Source organism: Macaca nemestrina, chromosome 18, assembly GCF_043159975.1.
Source record: "Macaca nemestrina isolate mMacNem1 chromosome 18, mMacNem.hap1, whole genome shotgun sequence".
In the NCBI taxonomy this organism is placed as follows: Eukaryota; Metazoa; Chordata; class Mammalia; order Primates; family Cercopithecidae; genus Macaca; species Macaca nemestrina.
Genome location: NC_092142.1, coordinates 4597549 through 4616916, shown reverse-complemented (window position 1 = coordinate 4616916; position 19368 = coordinate 4597549). Strand labels below are relative to the sequence as shown.

Genomic DNA, 19368 nt, shown 5'->3' with positions numbered 1-19368 from the left:
GTTAGTTAAGATGAGGTCATGCTGGAGTGGGGCTGGCGGTAAATCCAATATGCAGGTGTCCTTATGGGAAGAGAAAAGACACAGACACACAGAGAAGGCTTTCTGTCGATGGAGGCAGAGACTGGAGTGACGCAGCCACAAGCCAAGAGTTGCTGGCAAACACCAGAAGCTAGAGAGGCAACGAAGGAGTCTCTCCTGGGGGTTTCAGAGGAGGTGGCCCTCTTGGCACCTTGATTTGAGACTTCTGGCCTTCAGGACTGTGAGTGAACACATTTCCATTGTTTTACGACACTGAGTTTGTAGTGCTTTGTCACAGCAGCCCCGTAGAACAAATACAAACCACATTCAGGCGTCAGTATAGGGATCTGGGCCTTTTTTGGCTAGGGCTGAGCAGGACCCTTTGGGCAGGCTGGCCCACTGAGCTCCTCAGACATGGGCTGGAGGTGGCCGCGTGTGGCTGTCAGTGTTGACCAGGGAGGGTCAGCCCGGGGACAGCGAGTGTGGAATGTACACTTGCTCTAGCCCTGCCATGGCTTCAACCTTCCTGTCTTCAGGGGAGTCCCGTGGGAACTAGGGAGTAGGCAGCCAGGCCTGCTGTGTGGCCATGAGGCTGCTGAGGGAAAAGAAAAGAATGGAATAGGCCAGGCACTGTGGCTGTAATTCCAGCATTTTGGGAGGCTGAGGCAGGCAGATCATGAGGTCAGGAGATCGAGACCACCCTGGCTAACGTGGTGAAACCTGTCTCTACTAAAAGTACAAAAAATTAGCTGGGCATGGTGGCACGCACCTGTAGTCCCAGCTACTCGGGAGGCTGAGGCAGGAGAATCGCTTAAACCCAGGAGGTGGACGTTGCAGTGAGCCAAGATCTCACCACTGCACTCCAGCCTGGGTGACAGAGTGAGAGTCTGTCTCAAAAAAAAAAAAAAAAAAAGCTCTCCTCTGGGCACCAGCTTGACACTACTGTGGCCTCCCTGACACAGCCCTCAGAGACTCACCAAGGGGCTGTCCTTTGTAGGAACAATAGGGGGACAGATGAGCAAGCCAGGGGCCCCAGCTCCCAGGGGCAGGGCAGGATGTGGGCATGTAAAGCTTAGAAACGTCAGGGAGAAGGGCAAATTGTATTTGTCTGGGCCCCCCATGAGAAGACTGCGGCCGCAGGGTCAGGAGACCTTGTCTTTAGTTCTAGCGTGGTCCCAGCGCACTTGGTGACTTCTGCAAGCTCCTTTTTCCTCTCTGGCCATTGGTTTCCTCATCTGTGAAAAGAAAGAGTTGGGGGCCGGGCGCGGTGGCTCAAGCCTGTAATCCCAGCACTTTGGGAGGCCGAGACGGGCAGATCACGAGGTCAGGAAATCGAGACCATCCTGGCTAACCCGGTGAAACCCCGTCTCTACTAAAAAATACAAAAAAAACTAGCCGGGCGAGGTGGCGGCACCTGTAGTCCCAGCTACTCGGGAGGCTGAGGCAGGAGAATGGCGTGAACCCGGGAGGCAGAGCTTGCAGTAAGCAGAGATCGCGCCACCGCACTCCAGCCTGGGCGACAGAGCGAGACGCCCTCTCAAAAAAAAAAAAAAAAAAAAAAAAAAAAGAAAGAGTTGGGTTAAAGAGTTGGACTAGTTACTTTCTAAGTTTCTTTCTAGTTCTAGAGCCTTGAATGCAAAAATAACCATAAGGATAAATAAGATGAGACCTGGGGCCATGAATGCCAGGACCCCGCGGTGGGGCCCATCTGTCATGGATTCGGTGACACCCTCTGGGAAAGAAAGTGGAAAAATCTGGCCTTTTGATGTCTAGGCAGCAGTTTTTCCAGAAGGGTCTGTGAGCCGGGGAACACGGGGCAGGACATTTGTGTATTCTTGCTGCCCCAGCTCTGCCGGAGGCCTGGCCTTCCTCCTCAATCAACTCCGTGTAGACTTGGGAACCTCTGGCTTCTCTGGTCTCCCTGGCAGTTGTAGGAGAGACGGCTGAGGACACCTCCCTGGGTGAGCAGGTCGGGGGCTGTGTGCCCCATTGTCTGGCACTCTGGGTGTGGCATTTCCTCTCACCTGCTGTGCTAATGGGGACAGAGCTGCCGGTGACAGAGGAGCAGGGCCCCGAGTGGTCCAGCGGGCCGGTGTGCGAGGCTCTTGAAAGCCATGGAGACATCAGCTGTGATTTCACTTGTGCGGGAGAAGCAAAGCGCCGCTGTACTGGAGGCCAGAACTGCTCCTGCCCCGTCTCTGCAGCTGAGCCCTGGCTGCGTTCTCCCGGCCCGAGTGGTTTCTGAAGGGCTGATTGTCTCACTCCCAGTGCTCCCTTCCCTGGAGGATGAGGAGGCCACACAGCACTGCTAATGACCTCCCTCCGACTGTGTTGCTGTCTCAGAGAGCTTTGAAGAGCCCTTACCAGCCCTCTGCCTTCAGAAGGGGCCTCCCTCCCATTCTCAGAAAGACGTGGCCCTTAGAATGGGTGTTTAAACTTCCTGAGTGCGCATTTGCGTTGGGGGTGAAGTGCGGGGTCACCTCACTTCAGTGAGTGAACAGAAGAGATGGGACGTGGTGGGGAGAGGGGAGGCCACATGTGGCCTCAGATGTTGCTCGTGAATCAGGGCTGACTGAGGCTGGAGTCAGGGACTGCAGTGGTTAACTTTGGGATCAGCGAACGAGTTCCTGGCCCCTGGGAGTGTTGACAGCTCTGCCTGCTCCGTTCCCAGACCAGCCAGAACTTCACCAAGAGCGCAGGGCTCACCCCCGAGGCACCCTGCAGCTCCCGGCCTAAGCTGCCTCTGGCTGGCAGCCAGGGAGGAGGAGTCCCAGGCAGAAGGACGGCTCTGGGTCCCCTGACTGAGCCCCCAGACCCGGAGGGCTAAAGGAACAGTGTGAAGGGCCAGCTGGCTCGGCTCTTGTCTGAAGCTGGCTCTGCTTTGGCCCACTCAGCAAATTTGGGATTTGGCCTGGTGTCTTTGCTCTTCTAGGAAAGAATGATGTTCATAGCTGACATTTGTTGAAATGCTTTTGAGCACCACCTGATGTCTAAAACACTCTGACGGGGCTGGCAAAGCAGGTATTGTTATCTGCGTTTTATGGGTGAATAAAAGGAGGCTCGCTTGAGCCCAGAAGTTTGAGACCAACCTGGGCAACATAGTGAGACCTTGTCTTTACAAAAAATAAAACAATTAGCTAGGCGTGTTGGCGCGTGCCTCTGGTCCCAGCTACTCTGGAGGCTGAAGTATGACAAGCATGACAAGTAGGAAGGCTGCAGTGAGCCTTCATCGCACTGCAGCACTCCAGTCCGGGTGACAGAGCAAGACCCTGTTTCTAAGGGACAGGGTCTGTAAAAAAAGAAAAAGAGTAAGGGGCAGAACCCAGCTCTCCTGACTTCCAGGTGCATTCAGAGAGACCAGCCACTGTCCAGGAGGCCAGAGCCTCAGCCCCAGGAAGAAAGAAAAGATATAGCTGGGGGCCTGGCTCAGGCTAGGGAAGGTGTCACACCCACTTCCCAAGCTCCCACATTTCTCAAGAAGATTTCCTCCAGCTTCCCTGGATTGGGGATGGGGTGGGCCTGGATTCCTTGACCCCTTCACCTGCCAAGCTGGAGATGGCTCTGGCCTTCACCCAGGATAGCTGTTAGACTGAGACCTGGAGGAGCCAGGCTCCATTGGCTTCCAGTGAGTCTTTTCCTGTCTGGGGCCCAAAAGTTAGACCAGCACCTCCTCCCCACAGATCCCAGGGAGATTCGATTTCTTCAGACTGGGAGGTGGGGGGAAACCAGCCACCTGCCTCGGTCTGTCTCAGAACCCAGCCGGCATCCCTTTCTCCTTCCTTTCCCTTTCCTCCCCAGCTAGGCCCCTCTGAAGGGAGGCAGCAGGCCCAAGGCCTCCTGCAAGGATTTCTGTTCACTGCAGGCACGGCTGATCTCTGGAAAAATTGAGTGCTCTGTAGAGCATCCCTGCTAGTAATTGACTCACACTGAGGGGTTAGGATATCATGTTTTGTTCTTTCTGTGGTATTTGTCTTTCAAAAGTGAATAGTGGCCAGGCATCGTGGCTCATGTCTATAATCCCAGCACTTTGGGAGGTTGAGGCGGGTGGATCACTTGAGTCCGGAGTTTGAGACCAGCCTGGCAAACATGGTGAAACCCCATCTCTACAAAAAATACAAAAATTAGCCGAGTGTGGTTGCATGCACTTGTGGTCCCAGCTACTCAGGAGGCTGAGGCAGGAGAATTGCTTGAATCTGGGAGGCGGATGTTGCAGTGAGCCGAGATTGCACCACTGTACTCCAGCCTGAGCGACAGAGATGCTGTCTCAAAAAACAAATAAATACATAAAATAAAAATAAAATAAAAGTCAATAGTCATGTATACTCATGACTCCTCCAGGCATCGGTGACAAGCATGTATATATATGATGGTTGTGGGATTTCTGGTAATTTCTTCCTACCTCCCAAACCAAGAATTTCCAGGCATTGGAGGTAGAGTGGGGAGTGAAGTTATTCCGTCAATTCTCAGGACTCTATGGACTAAAAACAATTGTGTTGAAGTCTTAATCCTTTTTTTTTTTTTTTTTTTTTTTTGAGACAGGGTCTCGCTCTGTTGCCTAGGCTGGAGTGTAGTGGTGTGGTCAAAGCTCATTGCAACTTCAAACTCCTAGGCTCAAGGGCTCCGTCAACCACAGCCTCGCCAGTAGTTGGGACCGCAGGCACACGCCACCATGCCGAGCTAATTTTAAAATTTTTTGTAAAGATCAGGTCTTGCTTTGTTACCCAGGCTGATTTCAAACTCCTGGGCTCTAGGGATCCTCTCACCTCAGTCTCCCAAAGTGCTGGGATTACAGGCATGAGCCACGGTTCTCGGAGCCACTGCGCCCAGCCTAGAACAATTCTTTTTAAAGAGTGGAAGAGGGTGGGCTAAGAAATCACTGCCCTAGGGTAGACTTAGACATTGGTTGGCCCACTGCTGGGAGAGCGTCCATAGAGAGCTGAGTTCTAGAAGTAGACTGCTGCCAGCTACCTTAACTAGCACCGTGGCCTTGGGACAAGCACTTATCAGGGTTTTAGGGTTTTGTTCATGAGCGAAATCATACCAGTTAGTCTACGAGAAGATCTCTCTGGACTCCCAAATCCTAAGGTTCTTTCCGATTGCTGCCTTGGTCATCATGCCCTGTCATACTTTTGTCGTTATATCCTATTCCCTGGATGACTCATTTTAAGGGCTAGAGTCCAGCCAGGGACAAGCTGTCCCAGTGGGATTAGCCTTGACTTTAGGAGCATGGCCAGGAAGCCAAAGAAACCTTCCAAGAATGGCTGCCTCAGCCCCTGCACTCTGGTCGCCCGTGTTGGGAGAAGAGGGAAAGGCTGAAAGAATGGCGGAAGAGGACCTCAGGGGTCCTGGGAGGATGCAGACAAGCCTTCCTCCAGCCAGAATTTCTCTTCTTGGGTCCTTATGGGTGACGGCCTTCTGCAAAGTTGTCCTAAGACTTCATCTAAGAAGTGGAAGAGGCTGGGTGTGGTGGCTAATGCCTGTAATCCCAGCACTTTGGGAGACCGAGGTGGGTGGATCACCTGAGGTCAAGAGTTCAAGACCAGCCTGGCCAACATGGTGAAACTGCGTCTCTACTAAAAATACAAAAATTAGCTGGGAGTGATGGCGGGCATCTGTAATCCCAGCTACTCGGGAGGCTGAGGCAGGAGAATCGCTTGAACCCAGGAGGCAGAGGTTGCAGTGAGCCAAGATCGCACCACTGCACTCCACCCTGAGCAACAGAGTGAGACTTTGTCTCAAAAAAAAAAAAGGTGGAAGAGCAAGAGGTCCTGAGCAGTGAATGTTTACCCAGTAGGATAAAGTCAAGGAAAGACAGGACACTGGAAGAGGCTGCTGGCCCACGTTTGCCCAGTCCACGAGTGTTCAGAGACAAGATGTAGAACAAGGAAGGGGGCAGGCTGCCTGTTCTGCGGTGTGAATTCTGTTTTCTGAATCGCTCCCTGCTACAATGAGATACAGCCAATGAGAGCCAAAGCGTGGGGTAGGGAGTGGATGGGGGCAAGACATGGGGCTCATGTATATGCCATAGCTGGTGCTCCTCACCCTCTGGGACAGATGAACCAGACAGAGATTTGGAGAGTGATTCCTGCCCCCCCCCACCCCCCGCCCCGCCTCCGTGGGGATTTTATTACTAATGACTCATTTGCATAACTGTGTATGAGTAATGGCCAGAGGTATTTTACTTACGCATGACTTTGGACTTGCTAGCTCTGGTTCAAATGGATGAGAAGTCATGTGGAAGAATAACTTTGGCAGGTACTTGTTAGAAACATGTGCTAAGGAGACTTGGATGGGCTGGAATAGAATCAACATTTGATTCCACGAAGGCACTGAATACATTCAACATCCAGAGGTGGGCTCAAAACAGGTCCTGACCTCTATTCTCTCCATCTCTAGTTTCAACTTCAAGACAGAGCTTCCTGGCCCTTGGTACTAACGATATTTAGTGCAGAGGGTCTGAAATGCTGGTGTTCTGTAGAATCCCCTTGTGAAACACACAGATACACGTTGACCCAGCCCCAGAAGCTGGGTATCTGGGCTTGAACAGCTCAGCAGGTCATGGTCACTCCCAGGGAGCTTTGCTCCGTCTCTTGGCCTGAGTTCCAGCCCATCCCTGGAATGAGTTGTGAGGCAAACGACCTGACTTCCGTGTGTCTGTTTCCTCATTTCAAGAGAGGTTAACAACCCTTGCTTTTTCTGCCTCAGAGGGCTGCTAGGAGCATCAGAGAAGAATAAGCACAGGAAACTACCTTGGAAAGATGGAGTCCTACGTGAGGGAAGGAGATGACCCAGCTCAGAGCCTGGCATGTGTGGACTGGCAAAGTGAAAATATGCTGTAAGGGTGGCTCACACCTGTAATCCCAGCACTTTGGAAGGCTGAGGTGGGAGGATCACTTGAGGCCAGGAGTTCGAGACCAGCCTGGGCAACATAGTGAGACCTCATCTCTACAAAAATGAAAAAAATCAGCTAGATGTGGTGACACACGCCTGGAGTTCCAGCTATTTGGGGGGCTGAGGTGGGAGGATCCCTTGAGCCCAGGAGGTGGAGGCTGCAGTGAACTCTCATTGTGCCGCTGAACTCCAGCCTGGGCGACAGCAAGACCTGTCAAAAAAAAAAAGAAAAAAAAAAAAAGATGCTGTAAGCCGGATGTCTTGGGATGTTGGAGAAAATAATGGATAGGAGGCTCTAGACAGATACTAATATTCTGAGGGAAGAAGCAAGGAGAGTAAAGGAGCAGGACTTGCCAGTCTCCCTCCAATATTTCCCTGTAGACACTGGGGCACACAAATTCAGCGAGAGCAGGAAGTACAAAGCAGGTGGCTGTCTCTGCTGTTTGATCTTTCCTCACCCCATGAGTCACTTTTATGGAACCCTAGCACTTCATGGTGAAGTTCACCTCATGGTGAACTCCGTGGGGGCAGAAAGAACTCCAGACTAAGGGTCATAGACTTGGGCTCTGTCCCACCCCTGCCCCGATCTTGGGCGAGTCTCTGAAGGTCTCTGGCCAGAGCTTCCTCCTTTACAGTTGGACTCACGAGGGCCCTTGGCAACTTCACAGTCCTCTGAGTTCATGTAAAAGTGCTTTGGAATGAGACAGAGCTGTAGAAACAAAATCAGGGCGTTTGGTTGGTGGTGGAGAGAGGAGAGAGGGACTGAGCCTGGGGCTCTGTGAGGCTGTAGGGCTGGTGGGAGCTGCTGGAAAGCTGGCCCCCCGAGAAAGACTGGTGGCAGAGGGGCTGGTGGGAGAAGCAGGATTGGTGTGTGTCGTGCTTGGCCTGGGTGTGAGTGGGGCTGGGGCCTTCCCATGGTCTCTGGGCAGAGTTGGGCCCTGCTATTCCTGTGCCCTGACGTCAGTCCTGGGCCTGGCCTGGCCGGAGCCAGGGCGGCTACCCTGGCAGGAGCACATACAGTGCGGCACTTCATGTCCCGGGATAGACCAAGACTCATCTTACTGGGGATTCACCTCTCCAGGGTGTCCTGGGTCCTCTGCGGCCTCCCTGCCCCAGGGCCAATAGGGTGCTTCGGCAAGAGGCGAGGGAGGCAGAAAAGACACCAGCCTTGATTTCCCAGGATTGAAGTGAGATGTCCTGGGATGGAAGTGAGTGTAATCAGAGGCTCCCACACCTCTGTCTGCGCCTTCAAGAGGAGAACCAGGTCCAGTGGCACAGCTGCTTCCTGGGGACTGAGCTCTGGGGCCTAATGGGACAGCTTGTTTCATTGAGAGACTTTCTGTTGAAGCAGTTATTTTTAGCCTGGGAAGAAAGGTCATAGTGTAAGAAGCCATTATCCTCAGTCCTTTTTACTCCAAATTGTTTAGCTGAAGTTCAGGGGAAGCTCGGCCCTAAGTTGTGAAAACCAGGGAAGAGCTTGAATATAAATGTGCATACATGCATGCACATGCCTCGCTTCCTGCCCAGGGCCCAGGAGTGGAAACACACAGCAGTGTGAAGGTCATGGTCATGGTGAACCCCCAAAGTCTGGAGTCTTCATCCCCCTTGGGACTATGTGGCCCTCTCACCTTTACCAGGGAAAAGGGCTTTTGAGACTGTCAGAAATGTTATAGGACATCAGACCTAGAGTTCATTCAGCTCAGTATCATTATCACCACTATCATCCTCATAGTCATCATCATGATCATCACCATCGTCATCATCATCGTCATCACTATCATCATCATCACCATCATCATCACAACTTCATCATCAGCATGGTCATTACCATCATCATCACCATCACGATCCTCATCATCATCATCATCGCCATCATCATCACCATCACGATCCTCATCATCATCGTCACCACCATCATCATCATGATCCTCTTCATTAGCATGGTCATCACCATCATTGAAGGGCAACAGGAGCCCATGGAAAGGGCTGGATTCCCAGAGGAGAAGCCTTAACCACTGCTGTTCCAAAGGCAAACGCCAGGTCCTAGGAGACCCACCCCAACGTGGGAGCCCACAATGGGGGTCCTCAGTGGGGTGGGCCTGCGAGTGGGGAGGGCCTGGGAACTGAAACCTGGGGGTCAAGATTATTTGATTTGGTAGTTGCAGTGGTTTGCAACTTTGTGTGTTATCTAAGAACTTTTTTTTAAAATTTAATCTTGATGCTGGTGCTATACCCTGGATTATTTAAATCAAAACCGCAGAGAAAGGGAAGTATGGGACCAAAAAGCAGGTGATTTCAACATGCAGCCAATGCTGAGAATCGCTGGCTGAGGGGTAGTTTGTGAGGTGGTGTAGCCCAGCACTTCTCAGACTATAATGTGCACAGGACTCGCCTGGCCATTTTGTTAAAATGCAAATTCTGATTCAATGGGTCCGGGCTGGAGCTTAAAAGTCTGCATCTCTAACAGGCTCCCAGGGGATACTGTGGCTCTGAAGTCACATGGCCCAAGCCAATTATTAGCTGTGTGACATTCAATAAGGGCCTCAATGTCTCTGGTTCCAGTCTTCTCGTCTGTAAAAATAGGGATATGAGACTGGGTGTGGTGGCTCACGCCTGTAATCCCAGCACTTTGAGAGGCTGAGGTGGGTGGATCCCTTGAGGTCAGGAGTTCAAGACCAGCCTGGCCAACATAGTGAAACCCCGTCTCTACTAAAAATACAAAAATTAACCTGGCATGCGCCTGTAATCCCAGCGACTTGGGAGGCTGAGGCAGGAGAATCGCTTGAACCCAGGAGGTGGAGGTTACAGTGAACCGAGATCGTGTCACTGCACTCCAGCCTGGGTGACAGAGTGAGACCTTGTCTCAAAAAAAAAAAGGAATATGAGTAATACTCATTTTACCAAAACAAGTAAGATTAAGAAAATTCAGTATGATGAGGATACTGTTTTATATATAAAGTGCTTAAGCATTGTCTGGCAGGCTGTATCTCAGATATGTACATACAGATGTACGTCATGTACACTATACGTGTCCTGCTGCTCAAAGGACAGTCAGTCTCCTCTGATTAAACCAAGTTCCCAGCATAGATTTTTCTGCAGGGGTGGAAGGCAGAGAGATAGAGATGTAGGTGAAGGAGTCAGGACTTACAGGTATGTAGGTGGTGACGAAAGATTAAAATGAGCAACACTCAGCTCCCTGTCCTGTCCCCCACAGAGAGACCAGGAATTCTTATCAGTACCCAAATCTAACTGCGGACCTCTTCCAGCACTTTCTGTGGGTCAGGCAGGGTCCCAGGCCCTGGGAACACAGAATTAAATTGGATTCCTGTAAATCAGGAGCCAGGACCAGTACGGAGCATGAGCCTTGAGAGAAGGCGTGTGCAGGCAGGAGCAGAGGTGCCGGCAGGAAGGGCTTCCCTGTGCCCCGCTAAGCACAGCATGGCATGGAAGCCTGGACAGGCGCTGGGCAGTTCTGGGCTCTGGTCACCCATTAGCTGCCTAGTAGTGACGTATCTGGGGCAGGACAAAGATCTCTGGACTTTCACTAATTCAGCTCTAAAATCTTTCTGACAGTCATAAAGCAGGTTAAAGGGCCGTGCATATGAAAGTGCTGGGGGAAAAGTTGTATATTTCAATCCACGGGGCTCCTCTGTAGTAAAAGGCACCAAGCTTCACATCTTTCTGAGTTTGACAGCAGGCTGGCTGTCTATGGGAACTAATGAGAAAATATTTGCTTCTGATCCCTGGAGGCCGCCCCAGCTTTTGGGGAACAAGGGTGGGCACCCTGAGGGGGAAGGGGTACCCCAAGAAGTGACTTTTCTTTGTGGGAAGGAGAGATGGGAGTAGCAAGTGGTGGCCTGAGAGAGGGGGGTTGTCTGCATCCAGCAGATAGGTGGGGTGCTCTTCCTCAGAGAGGGGCCTTGAGAGTCAAGGGAGAACAGAGACCGCCTCAGCTCCCCCGAGGCATGAGCCTGTGGTCCCCTCATCTCCATGAACCTGCAATGTCCCCCATAAACAGACCCTAGCCTGGGGACAGGGGGTAGAGGGGTGGGCCTAATGGGCCCCATTTTCTTTTCTTTTTTTTTTTTGAGATGGAGTCTTGCTGTGTTGCGCAGTCTGGAGTGCAGTGGCGTGATCTCGGCTCACTGCAGCCTCCACCTCCCGGGTTCAAGTGATTCTCCAACCTCAGCCTCCTGAGTAGCTGGGATAACAGGTGTGTGTCACCACACCTGGTTACTTTTTTTGTATTTTTAGTAGAGATGGGGTTTCACCATGTTGGCCAGGCTGGTCTCAAACTCCCAATCTCAGGTGATCTGCCTATCTCAAGCTCCCAAAGTGCTGGGATTACAGGCATGAGCCACCACACTTGGCCTTTTCTGACCCCATTTTCTGAACATATTAAACTTGATCCTTGACAGAGGTCTCTGGCACAGACAAGGCCCCTACTCTTCTCTCTTCCTGAGCCCTCCACTCTCTGGGTTAAGCTGCAGTCCCGTACAAGGGGATCCCCTTGGAAGGGGTTGGCCAGAGCCTTCGGGAAGCCAGGCCCGGCCTGTTTTGGATATCTCCTCCTCAGGCCATGTGCCCTCTAATCTAAGGTAGGGAGGCCAGCAAATGCCTGCCCTTACTGGGACAGGGTTAGATGTGTGACTTAATAAGGTTGAGAGCCACAAGTAATCCCCTAAGCACTGTGCCCTGTAACCTAAGATTATCCCGCCTGCAAACACCTGTTTTCACTCCTTTGCTGAGAGCAGTATTAAAAGCCTGCTGGTTAATGATGGTAGGAACTGCCACGAGCTGGGATGCACAGGCATTTGTCCCATCTTGGAAGCATATCCAAGGTTGAGCCCGGCTGCACATGCCCATGAGCAAGGATGAGGAAGGACTGGAAGGGCTCATCCAAGTTTCCCTCCCTATACAGTCATCAGGACCAAGCCGGGAAGGTTGAAGGTCAGGGCCAGGGTCGCGGGGGTTCTCGGGTTAGCACAGCTGCTCACTTCTTAGTGATGGACAGTGGGTCAGTCCTTTAACTCCCTGATCCACAGTTTCCACATCTTGGGAGGGAGGCAGGATAACACCTATTCCGCTCTCTACGTACGAGGTACTCCTGAAGACCTAGGTTGATAGGCGTAACACTGCACACCAGGCCAACACCACATCCCGGAAGACGGGAGCTGGGTTGATGTAGACTCTTTTGAGAAACACAGCCAGTGCCAACCCTGTGAAACTGACCAATCATGTTCTAATCATTTAGAACTGCAAGTCTCCGCGTCGGGTGGCACAGAGGATGTTGGCAATTTGTTGGAGAATCATTTCTCTGCTGGAGACGCAAGTCTAGAGGAGAAAGAAAGGGCGCTTTATGCAGACACAGCCCCTCAAGACAAGAAACTGCTCCTTCACTGCCCAGATGGCAGGGAGGCTGAGAGCCCCGAGAAGACCCCCGTGTCTGCCCCCGGCCCAGGCTCCGATCCTGAAGCCAGCCTTTCCAATGCCTCAGCCACAGAGTCACCTCCACCTGGGGAAAAGGACAACAGGGACTCTGCGGGGCCTGGGGAGGAAAAGAATGGCCCACCAGTGGCAAGCGCCCTCCCTTCAGGAGGGGCCGAGGGGCCTGTGGAAGAGGAGTGGCCAGAGCCCAGTTCTGGAGAGGGAATAGCAGAGGAGGAGACTGGGCTTGGGCTCCCCACGGAGGGAGCTGCCAGTGGAGAGGCAGGAGAACAGGCTGGGGGCCATGAACTCCCTGAGGAAGTCCAGGAGGTCCCAGGGGACAGCCCGGTGCAGGAAGCAGTGGCAGGGACAGCAGAGCCGGAGGCAGAGGGGGCCTCTCCTCGCTCAGAGGGTGATGGGTTCCACTCACTGAACACAGAGGCCGAGGGCAGCCCTGGGCCTGGCCAGGAGCCTGCAGTGCCAGAGGGAGCCCCTGATGTCGCGACTATTGTGCGAGAGTCGGAGCCGGATATTGACACAGAAGCCAGTGAGGGCACCGAGGACCAGGGGGAGCCCGGCCCAGCTGCAGAGGCCAGTGCAGAGCCTGGGGGCGCCCAGAGCGCCAAGGCAGGGGACACTGAGGAGAACCAGGCCCCAGAGATGACCGAGGAGGACGCAGATGAGGCCTCCTCTGAAGAGGAAAGTGGCGATGGAGGTGAAAGCGAGGAAGAAGGAGGAGTTCCCTCTGAAGAGGAGTCTGAAGAGGACAGTGGCGATGGGGCTAGCTCAGAAGAAGCAGAGGGCACCTCCGAGGAGGCCACGCAGACCCAGGAGGCCGAGGAGCCCCAGGAAGCCAGGGAACCCCAGGAAGGCAGGGATCTCCAGGAAGCCGAGGAGCCCCAGGAAGGTGGAGCGCCACAGGAAAGTGGGGAGCCCCAGGAAGGTGGAGCGCCACAGGAAAGTGGGGAGCCCCAGGAAGGTGGGGATCCCCAGGAAGCCAGGGAGCCCCAGGAAGGTGGGGATCTCCAGGAAGCCAGGGAGCCCCAGGAAGGCAGGGATCTCCAGGAAGCTGAGGAGCCCCAGGAAGGTGGAGCGCCACAGGAAAGCGGGGAGCCCCAGGAAGCCGGGGAGCCCCACGAAGGCGGAGATCTCCAGGAAGCTGGGGAGCCCCAGGAAGGCGGGGAGCGTCAGGAAGCCACAGGAACCACAAGCCACAGGGACAGAGGGGCCCAACCTGGCTCGGAGGAATTGAATACGGAGTCCGTGGGCAGTGAGACCCTGGACATGAAGGCAGAGGAGCCTGAGGAGGGACATCAGGGGAGGGAAAGTCCCATCATTGCTGCCCAGGGTAGGAATTAATTCCCTAATAGCAACTCCGTCCCTTGGGCAGCTGCATTCTCCCTGGAAGTCTTGTGTGCAGGGGACAGGCAGGGACAGAAGAAGGTGGCAGAGGGTGGCAGGCCCTTTTCAGGGTCCCGGCCCAGGGAGGTGCCTTCAGGCTGTGCATTGGCTGCTGGCCTCCAGTTTGAAAGGGGCAGTGAGAGGGGTCAGAGGGGCCCCCAGAACCTCCCTTTAGGGTCCCTGATGCGCCGTAGCCCATGCCATTGCCTCAACCTAAAGGAGCAGGGAGCTAATGGCATGATCGGTGCCCTGTGATTGGCGGGTGGAGGGACGTGCAGGGAGTGGATGGGGGTGGGTTGGGAACTTCCCTGATGATTCCCTTAGTAGGCTAGGACTGGGGTCTCCCCTTGAAGACTAGGCTGTAGGAAGCATTGCGGAACCAGGACCGAGGGGTCAGGATCATGAGATGAGAACTCAGGCTGTGACCACCATTGTCTCTCAAATGCCCACCTAAAGCCGCCAAGGCTGCCCTCAAAAGTCTGGGGGCCAGGAGCAGAGGGGGAAGGACAGGGCCGAAGCTCTTGGGCAGTGTGAGAATTGCAGCCGATGCGAGGGTAGGTCAGGCACCTTCATGGCTGCATCTGCTTAGTGCATGGACTTAGACCAGGAGTGGGGCTTTCAGGGTAGAGGTCAAGGTCAAGTCTTCACTCTCCAAGATGGCTTCCCCACAGGCTTTGTTGCAGAATTCATTTACATCCTTTTTTCTTTTTCTTTTTTTTTTTGACAGGGTATTGCTCTGTCACCCAGGCTGGGGTGCAGTCGTGCAACCATAGCTCACTGCAGCTTCTAACTCCTGGGCTCAAGTGCTCAAGCGATCCTCCCACCTCAGCCTCCTGAGTAGCTGGGACTACAGACATGTACTATCACGCTTGGCAATTTTTTTTTTTTTTTTTTTTTGAGACAGAGTCTCGCTCTATCGCCCAGGCTGTAGTACAGTGGCGCGATCTCAACTCACTGCAAGCTCTGCCTCCCGGGTTCACGCCATTCTCCTGCCTCAGCCTCCCGAGTAGCTGGGCATGCCACCATGCCCAGCTAATTTTTTTTGTATTTTTAGTAGAGACGGGGTTTCACCGTATTAGCCAGGATAGTCTCGATCTGACCTCATGATCCGCCCACCTTGGCCTCCCAAAGTGCTGGGATTACAGGCTTCAGCCACCACTCCCAGTCAATTTATATACTATCTACATACTATTTATATACTACCTGTCAGGAATTGTACTCCATAAGGGCGGGTGTGTGCTGTGGTCAGTCAGCTCCCTATTCTGGGTCTGGGGTTGGGGCTGCCTGGGACTGGTTTAAAGAGTCACTGTCATGAGATGCTGCAAGAGGCACATGGACTCTTTTTTGGTTCTCACCCCTAATGGAGCTGGCCTCCTTCTGCCCCATAAGGCCCGAGTCCACCCCTCTTCTACTCGCCTAAAATCCTCTGTGCAGGCAGCCTGGGAAGAAGCGGCTGTGATATCATAGGCTCAGGAACGGGAGCCTCCCTCTCCCTGGGAGCCTGCAGCAGGCACCCACATCCCTTGATCTCTGGGTGAGAAGCAACAGTTGCTCCCCTCAACACACACACACACACACACACACACACACACACACAGATCCACAGACACACGGACACACAGATACACAGATACAGACAACAGAGAGACACAGAAATATACACACGGATACAGAGATACAGACACACAGAGGCACACACATAGATACAGAGACTCACAGAGACAGACACAGATACACACACACACACACACAGATACAGACAACAGAGAGACACAGACACAGAAATATATACACAGATACAGAGATACAGACACACGGCGACACAGAAACACAGACACACACACACGTAGATACACACAGACTCACACAGATAGAGAGATACAGAAACATACAGACACACAGAAACAGACCCACATATGCAACACAGACATGCACAGGCATACACAGACACAGAGATCTACACAGACACATAGAAACACAGACACCGAGACAGACACAACACACACACAGACACACACACACCCTTCAGTGGCCCTCCCAGCCGTCCTTCCCACACGGCCAGTGTGATCCTGATGAAATGCTCATGTGGCCTCGGCGGCTGCCTGCCTGGAGCCCCTCACTGGCTCCCATTGTGCTTGGGATGAGACCTAAAGCCCTGTGGAAGGTCCTGCCCGGTCAGGCCTGAGGACCTCAGCAGCTCCCCAGCACTTAGGCCTCCCTGACTGCAGCCGGACTCCCCTTCTCCTGCTTCTTGCTAAACAAGGCTCGTCTGGGGCTTTCGCAGAACGCTTCTCTCCACCCTTCACCTAACTCCCTCCCTGAGCAGAGACCTGGGGAGGCTTTCTGTGACCCTGCTGCTGAGACCACTGGTGCAGGCACACCCTGAGCCCCACTTAGCTTTCAGAATGTTTCCTTCTGTGGCCACCTCATCATCTGTAATGATTACATTTTATTATTATTATTTTTATTATTTTTGAGACAGGGTCTCCCTCTTTTGCCCAGGCTGGAGTTCAAGCCAAAAGGCATTCTCCTACCCAACCCCAAAGCCTCCAGAGATGTTTGATGTTTTAATTTTTTGAGACAGGGTCTTGTTCTGTGACCTAGGCTGGAGTGCCATGTGGTGATCATGGCTCACTGCAGCCTTGACCTCCTTAGTTGAGAGAATCCTCCTGTCTCAGCTTCCTGAGCTGAGACTATGGGTGTGTACCACTGCCTGGAAAATTTTTTTGGTAGAGATGGGGTCTTGCTGTGTTGCCCAGGCTGGTCTCAAACTTTTGGGCTCAAGTGATCCTTCCATCTCGGCCTCCTAAAGTGCTGGGATTACAGGTGTAAGCCACTGCACTCGGCCCCAACGTTACTTTAAAGACTATCATCTCTGACTCCGCTGGACTAAGAGCAACTGCCTAAGGGCAGGAGTTGTGCCTGTTTTGGGCACCACCGCATTCCCAGCATGATGCTCAGTGCCTGGCATGGCGAAGGTGTTCAATGCATATTTGTTGAATATATGAAATAAATAGATAAGAAGGTTTCTGCAGGTTGAGATGTGGACCAGCTTCCCGAATGTGAATACATTGCACATGGAGCTTCATAGAGTTTGGATGATTAAATTCCTTCCTAAAGGCAGAACTCAGTCCAGTGTAACTTGGCAAGACCCCGCTGAGCCCCTGCTTGAGGTCCAGCCTTCGTCTGCCTCGCCGGGGCACAGAGCTCAGCTGGCTGTTCGCTTGGCCCTCACCTGGCTGTCTGCTTCTCTCCACAGAAGATACGGAGGATGCAAATGAAGAAGCCCCACTGAGGGACCGCTCCCACATCGAGAAGACCCTCATGCTGAATGAGGACAAGCCATCTGATGACTACTCTGGTAACCAGGGGAGGGAGATGTGCCCAGGGCTGGGACAGCCCAGCCCGCCAGGGCCCAGGCAGACTCCTGGAGGCTCCTGAGAGCCAGGGCACGCTGGGGCTGTATCTTGGAGGCCGGAGGGGACGCTGGGGAAGAGGAGAGCCCTGAATGTGGGAGGCTTCATGGAGGAGGCTCTGTGAGCGGGGTCCAAGTCTCGGGGTTTCAGGTGGGCACAGAGGAGGAAGGGCCGTCCAAGCAGACGGCCCAGTGTGGGCGAATCCAGTGTGGCCCCATGCTGTGCGGGGAGGATGCTTGACACACACCCATCTCCTTTGCTGTGATTTTTAGTTTATAAAGCCATGTCATGTGTGGTATTTCATTTTATCTTTGAAACCCAAGGACTGCAGCAGGGCTTGTCTCCTCTTAATCAATGAACCACCTAAATGGAGCTCAGGCTGGCAGCGATTTGCTCCTGCACACAGCTAGGGGGTGGCGGATCGAGGGGTAGAGTCTCGCTAGCCTGACTCGCCACCCCATGGGCCTTCCTATTGGTGCCTCCCTCCTACTGTGGGCTCCCAGCAGGGAGCTTCCTCTTAGAAAGAGGCCACCTGGATTATCTGACCCACCCCCGGGAGTGTCTGGAAGTACAGTGACAGGCCAAGGACAGGGCCAGGGTGCCGTTCTGCAGGCCTGCTGGATGCTGGGCCTCCTTGCCTTCTAAGCCTCAGGGAGCACACACAGAGGTGGGCGACAGAGATGGAATTCTCATCCACTAAAGAAAGGGCTTGCAGTGAGGTTGCAGACCGAGACAAGGTTTCAGACACCTATTGAGGTGAGGAAGGAGGAGAGAGGTTTTAAAAAAAACGTCGGCATAGTGGCTTATGTCTGTAATTCCAGCACTTTGGGAGGCTGAGGTGGGTGGATCGCTTGAGCCCAGGAGTTAAAGCCTGCAGTGATCTATGACTGCACCACTGCACTCCAGCCTGGGCGACAGAGCAAGATCCTGTCTCTAAAAAAATAAATAAATAGGCCAGCCGGGCGCGGTGGCTCAAGCCTGTAATCCCAGCACTTTGGGAGGCCGAGACGGGCGGATCACAAGGTCAGGAGATCAAGACCATCCTGGCTAACACGGTGAAACCCCGTCTCTACTAAAAATACAAAAAAATTAGCCAGGCGTGGTAGCGGGCGCCTGTAGTCCCAGCTACTCGGGAGGCTGAGGCAGGAGAATGGCGTGAACCCAGGAGGCGGAGCTTGTAGTGAGCCGAGATCGCGCCACTGCACTCCAGCCTGGGTGACAGAGCAAGACTCTGTCTTAAAAAAAATAAATAAATAAATAAATAAATAAATAGGCCAGGCGCGGTGGCTCAAGCCTGTAATCCCAGCACTTTGGGAGGCTGAGACGGGCAGATCACGAGGTCAGGAGATCGAGACCATCCTGGCTAACACGGTGAAACCCCATCTCTACTAAAAAATACAAAAAACTAGCCGGGCGAGGTGGCGGGCGCCTGTAGTCCCAGCTACTCGGGAGGCTGAGGCAGGAGAATGGTGTAAACCCGGGAGGCGGAGCTTGCAGTGAGCTGAGATCCGGCCGCTGCGCTCCAGCCCGGGCGACAGAGCGAGACTCCGTCTCAAAAAAATAAATTAAAATAAATAAATAAATAAATAAAATAAAATAAAATAAAATAAACAGCTCAGGAGGCTTTGGGGGTGGGTGGGAGGTTTCTGTGGGTTGAGATGTGGGCCAGCTCCCCAAACGCAAATACATTGCACAGTCGCTGGGCTGCAAACAGCGCTTGCTCCCCACCAGGCAGGGGTGGAGCTGCCCTGGGTGGTGAGACCCCTCCACAGTGGAGGAGCTGCCTGGATCGCACCTGCCTAATGCTCTTCCCTTGGCCCTCTCTGTCTCCAGCGGTGCTTCAGCGGCTTCGGAAGATCTACCACTCATCCATCAAGCCCCTGGAGCAGTCCTACAAGTACAATGAGCTCCGGCAGCATGAGATCACAGGTAGGACATGAGCTCGTAGGTAGGGCACGAGATCACAGGTAGGGCATGAGATCACAGGTAGGACATGAGCTCGTAGGTAGGGCATGAGATCACAGGTAGGGCATGAGATCACAGGTATGGCACAGGCCTGTTGGCGGGGTCGCACCACTGACCAGCCCGTACTCCCCCGGTGCCCACACAGGTTCAGGAGCTCGTTCATGACGTGTGCGAGGACTCACGGGTCTGGGTCTGGGCTCCCCCTGGGAGTTGGAAAGGATGACACCTCCACCACGGAGCTACCCTGTCA

The 19368-nt window shown here is 53.4% G+C and overlaps 1 protein-coding gene across 5 annotated transcripts in view; it reads left to right on the top strand.

Annotated features, from left to right (window-relative positions):
* Positions 1 to 19368, top strand: part of LOC105467849 (sarcalumenin) — a 66620-nt gene that overhangs the window by 34473 nt on the left and 12779 nt on the right. For 4 of the 5 annotated variants that reach the window (XM_071084030.1, XM_071084031.1, XM_071084029.1 and 1 more), the window contains exons 2-3: positions 16997 to 17098; positions 18987 to 19082. In XM_071084030.1, the coding sequence (XP_070940131.1) occupies positions 17062 to 17098; positions 18987 to 19082 (133 nt within the window). In that variant the 5' untranslated portion in view covers positions 16997 to 17061. Of the gene's footprint in view, positions 1 to 12163; positions 13685 to 16996; positions 17099 to 18986; positions 19083 to 19368 lie in introns of all 5 variants that reach the window. The other variant, XM_011717612.3, reaches the window with a different exon arrangement.